The sequence below is a fragment of the Loxodonta africana genome, chromosome 19, assembly GCF_030014295.1.
Source record: "Loxodonta africana isolate mLoxAfr1 chromosome 19, mLoxAfr1.hap2, whole genome shotgun sequence".
Taxonomy (NCBI): domain Eukaryota; kingdom Metazoa; phylum Chordata; class Mammalia; order Proboscidea; family Elephantidae; genus Loxodonta; species Loxodonta africana.
In genome coordinates, this window is record NC_087360.1 from 60,939,180 (window position 1) to 60,944,694 (window position 5,515).

Here is a 5,515-nt window from a genome sequence, read left to right on the forward strand (position 1 = left end):
TTGAAACTTTGGAGTTGAGCAGCCTAAGGAGTCATCAAGAATTTTTCACTATTCATTTTAGATTCTAGTAAAGTTTCAAATTTTAATTCTCATATTGCTCTTATATTGGTAATACGTGAAATACACCAACAGTGAAGGTACTTCTCTAGGTAATGTATCGGATGCCTTTATTATGTTTTATCACATTAATTTTCTTGTTTTTCTTAAAATGATTAAATTATTCTCCAGATGAATGGGCTACCACTCAAAAGTTTGTGTTTTGCTTGTTTCTTTGTTGTTTTTAGTACTCCAGAACCATAAGCCTGGAATCATTTGCAGTTATTATAGCTCAGTTACTGAGTCTCAGTATGGGGATAGCGTTTGATGACGTTAACAAATGTCAGTGCTCAGGAGCTGCCTGCATAATGAACCCGGAAGCAGTGTAAGATGTTTTGTTTTACATGTCCACTGGATGATAATTTTGATGTGTTTAAATTAAGAAAATGTAAGCTGTACGAAGAAACACTAATGACCAAGAAATAGCCATGATCAGTGATCCCCAAATCAGAATATACATTCCAATACTCACGCTACATATCTATCTCAATATCTTTTGTTATCAAATATCACTTTTACATTTTCATGTGTGACCTAAATTTCACCAGTATATTTGTTTGGAAAATATACCCTTAATGAAGGATTTGATGGGAAAAGTATATGCTGTGACAACTACACAAGAATAATTAGTGTCTGCCTTGTTTGCATTAACCTTCTTCATCCTTCGCTGGCTCAGCCTTAAAACTTGGCATCTATACATTTCAGATAAGCTCTCATTCAGGCTGTTGTCTATCTCTACCAAAACCCACTGCCATCAAGTCGTTTCTGACTCATAGCGACCCTATAGGAGAGAGTAGAACTGCCGCATAGAATTTCCAAGGCTATAATCTTTACAGAAGCAAACGGCTACAACTTTCTCCTAGGGAGCAGCTGGTGGGTTGAAATGGCCAACCTTTCAGTTAGCAGCTGAGCACTTTAACCACTGTACCACCAGGGCTCCTATATATCACTACCACAGCAGGTGAGTTTTGTTGTTGTTGTTTGGATGTGTCCACGGAGCTTACATGACCTTGCCTTGTACAAGTTGTGCTGGCTTCCCCAGTATTGTGTACAGTCTTATCCTTCACCAAACTTACCACTTATCTATTGTCTAGTTAGTGTTTTTCCAACCCTACCCCTCCCCTCCCTCATAACCATCAAAGGTTGTTTCTTTTTGTGTGTAAACTTTTTCATGAGCTTTTATCATAGTGGTCTCATACAATATTCGTCCTTTTGTGACTGACTTATTTCACACAGCATAATGAGTTGGCCAGTTTTGGTGTCTTTATCATGCCCCTAAGAAATAACCAAACCTATTTGTTATATTGCCACTAGCCCTAGTGGCACAGTGGTTAAACATTTGGCTGCTAACCAAAAGGTTGGCAGTTCAGTTCGAATCCACCAGCCATTCCTTGGAAATCCTGTGGAGCAGTTTTACTCTGTCCTATAGGGTCACTATGAGTCAGAGTTGAATTGATGGTAACAGGTTTGGTTTTTGGTTTCATGAGATTTTATAGTTGGAGGATACTTTTACTCAGGTGTTTAAGGAAATTCTTATCCAGTCAGGGATGGAAGCTACTGTATAAATGCTCTGCTCTATCATTTTTTTCATATGGTAAACTCCGGGAGGTATTTTCTGTGTTTCACTAGATAATGCAGTGTTATCTGTGATTTCTTCTTTTCCCATCTCACTGTTCCTGCTTCCACAATCACTCTTAAAAGTTGCCTGCTCTCAAGTCCTTGTTTCAGACTCTGTTTTTAGGGTACTCACATTACAGAAGTTGGTATCAGACATGATCCTAGAAAGCCAACTTTCAGAATGGGAGTGTGGAAAGGGATCACTAACTGGTCCAATGGCAACAAGAACAGCCTTGGCTGTGGACTTTGCAAAGGCCCTACCTGAGTCTAGTGTTTCTTAAAATAATGCTTTTCTTTTTAATTACCTCTCCACATCCTTTCATTGCCTCCAAATTAATTACTAGAATTAGATCTCAGTAAAGCCTGCATGGGGAAATACAGTCCCTGCTTGGGGAAGAAATAGATGACTCCACAGAGAGCTGCAGGGCCTGGTTAATAATAGGTATTAACAGGAATAAGGACCCCTTGTGACAAAGAGGGTCACTATGAGTCAGAATCGACTCGACAGCACTGGGTTTTTGGGTGTGACAGAATTTTCAGAGTGTTGGAACTAAGGATCAGAACATAAGACTGGTTAAAGAATATTTTATTGACTTTGGAATATTATCACATGACTTAGGATGAAACATCATGGCAAGGATACTTGGAGTCAGTATTAAGATGCTGCTGCAGTGGCTCCTAGTTTTTCTTTAGTGAGTGAGCAATGGCTCCGAGAAGTCTAGACACAATCATGACCCATAGCAAATGAAGTAGAGAAGCCAGAATTATATGGAAAGAATATTGAGAAAAGGGAACAGAAAACTCAAGAAAAGGATTTATTGTCTGAGACCAGAGAATCCATAACCTGACCTGCTCTCCAAGAAGGCCTAGAAGATGCTTCCTTTACTGAAATAGTTAGGAACACACTAGTGACAGGGAGACTGGAATTCATTGATAAATGCAGAGATGCCTGTCCTCCATAGGCCATTGTCAGTAAGATATCCTATCATGAAACCGAGCTACTTAATGTCATTTGGAGTGATAGGCAACTGAAATACCAGTCCTTAACCATCAGAGACAAGGTTGATGTAATTTCTACCACAGGTAGCAAGACCAAAGTGGCAATCACAGTGCTTTGACCTCTAAAGATTTTTGATGACATTTAATAGGCTCCTAGTGGTAAGATCATTGGGCGGCAAACGAGGGTATTGATTTTCATGTAAAACCAGAAAAAAAAAAAAAAAAGAGAGAACTGGTGAGCAGAATGCTCTTGTAAGCTGCCACAGTGGATAATTGTGATGCCTCAATATGTTTCAGGGTTTAAACCAGTTCTCAGACTTAGAGTCCACTTTTTGAAGGATTATCTTTAAAAAATACAATAAATTCCTTCTCAGTCTTTCACCAGAGGGACTTGTGCCCATTTACCAAAATAATTGTACACTGGAGAATGGAGATTATTAGATACAAGGTCTGAATTGACACTGAGACCTGGGGAGCACCCAGGTAGAGTGAGGAAGCCAGAGTATCAGTGGAGTGCTCTCCCAAGACATCTCACATTGGATCAGTTTAGCTCATGACCTCAGCCTGTGGTAATTTCCCTGGTCTCAGAACTCGTATTTGGGGTAGATATACAGATCTCACATAAATTCTACGACTTGTAAAGTTAGAATAATTATAGTAGGAAGGACCACATGAAAGCTCATGAAACTAACCTCAATCCCAGATGGATTAGTTAATTAGAACAATGACACATACCGGGTAGAATAGTAGAGGTTAAAACCATTCTCAATGTCTTCAAGAAAGTAGAGAAGATGGTCCCCATAATATCCCCATTCAATTCTCCTGTATGACTCTGGAAAAAACAGATTTTTTATGACATTTTAGATAGGCTGTCAGAAATTTAAGGAAGTGATAGTACCAATTATAGCTGCTATAGTGGATGTGGTATTGCTAGTGGAATAGATCACAAAGCTGTTGTTTTGACATTTGTTTTGACCTTTCTAGTTGGATGCGTAAATTCTTTTCACTGTGAATCTTTTGCCTAAGGAAATTGTGTTTATGCAGAGCAAAAACAATTTGCAAATTATGTGGATAGATCTTCAGTTTACATTCATTCTCCTGCTCTAGGCCTATATTAACCCCTGTATTCTATGTCATACATTATTCTACAGTCACCTTAGTTGTTTTGACATTTCATAGAATATCAAAAAGGTTCACTTTATCAATGACATTATGCTAATCAGATCTTTTGAATTGAAAGAGCAAAGTATTCTTGATATCAGAGGATGAGAAATAAACCCTGCAAAGATACAGAAGCTTGCCAAAATAGTAAATTGTTTAGGTGTCCAATGGTTACGGTCATGTTATGACATCTCCTTGATGGCAAAGAACAAGTTATTACATTTGAATCCCTTACCACCAATCTGGGATGAAAAGTATAGTGCACAGAGAATACTATCCCCACCCATTCACTGGGTGACTCAGAAGCCTATTAATTTTCTGTGGGGCCTAGAACAAGAGAACCATCTGCCGCAGGCTCAGGCAGTTGTCCAAGATTTTCTGCCACTCAGACTTTTATGATCCTTCCATTTCAAGGAAACTAGAGTTATCTGTAGTAGTTATGGACTTTTTTTATGGAATCTCTGACAAGCTCCAATAGATTTTCAGTACAGAGTCCTAGACTTCTGGGTCACTTCTTGATGTACTACTTAGCCATGTAGATACTGAGCTTTTAACTAAATTTGAATTTATGTTTTGGATATTATCAGATCACATGAGTCAGAAAGTTGAATGGACACAGGGGCGATTCCTGCTACAATGGATATGGCCCGTGTAGGATTCAGTTATAGAAAATCCAGAGGTTACAAGTAATTTATATGGAAAGCTGGCTCGTACCTCTATGTTACCTTCATTTGTGCCATCAACATTTCTGTCAGTTCAGAACAACAACCTTGTGGTTGTTCCTTACAAGTTGACAGAGGAGGAAAAACTCTGGGCTGGTCCATGATGGATCTGATCATTATATTGGTAGGAATAGGAAACTTTGAAGTAAAATGTAATTTTAGTCATTCCAGCGGTGTGAGGATCTTCAGTAACTGCAGCATGGAAGACTTCATACGTTTTATTTCAAAGCCAAATTCTCGGTGTCTTCAAAACCAGCCACACCTGGATCCATCTTACAAGACTTCCCTTTGTGGTAATAAACATGTTGAAGATGGAGAGCAATGTGACTGTGGACGTGTAGAGGTTGGTATTGAATAAGAAGATAGTTTTACAATAGAATTTCATCGTGCAACTAAAATTACTTCTATAGTGCTACACTTCGATTTTCTTGAACTTATCAAGCTCACTCTTCTCTAAAAGATTTAGTGTTGAGAATCGTGTAGCCATAATAACAAATAAATAAATTGATTCACAAGTTGAGGTATTTCAGTAATTTGTAGATTATCCCCATTGGTCATTAGTCAGCCTACATTCTGAGATCAGTTGCCCCTATCTCTGCATTAACAGGTCTCTTCTCCACTTCTGGTGTTTCCCGTTCCCCTGCCCCAGTGTTTCATTTTAATCTATATCTTTGTCCCATGAAGAAAGATACACATTGGGCTTGTTCGCAAAGGTAACAGGAAATTTTACGGCTTTTGACTATTCTAATCCAGGGCCCCATTTGAGTCGAAAATATTTAGAATAATACATACTCAGGTAAAGTCAGTTTTTTCAATCTGAATGAAAGTACATAAAGTTTTGGATTGGAAGGAGGTGGGGAGCATAGAGATGGAGAGAATATAATGAAAGAGAGAGGTTTGTGAAACTCATAGTGAGTGGC

General features: G+C 38.6%; 1 protein-coding gene across 1 annotated transcript in view; it reads left to right on the plus strand.

Moving 5' to 3' along the window:
* Positions 1 to 5,298, plus strand: part of LOC100671947 (disintegrin and metalloproteinase domain-containing protein 2-like) — a 48,507-nt gene extending 43,209 nt beyond the window's left edge. The window contains exons 10-11 of the mRNA XM_023551090.2: positions 285 to 421; positions 4,758 to 5,298. Of these exons, the coding sequence (XP_023406858.2) occupies positions 285 to 421; positions 4,758 to 4,953 (333 nt within the window). The 3' untranslated portion in view covers positions 4,954 to 5,298. The remainder of the gene's footprint in view (positions 1 to 284; positions 422 to 4,757) is intronic.
* The last annotated feature ends 217 nt before the right edge of the window (positions 5,299 to 5,515 follow it).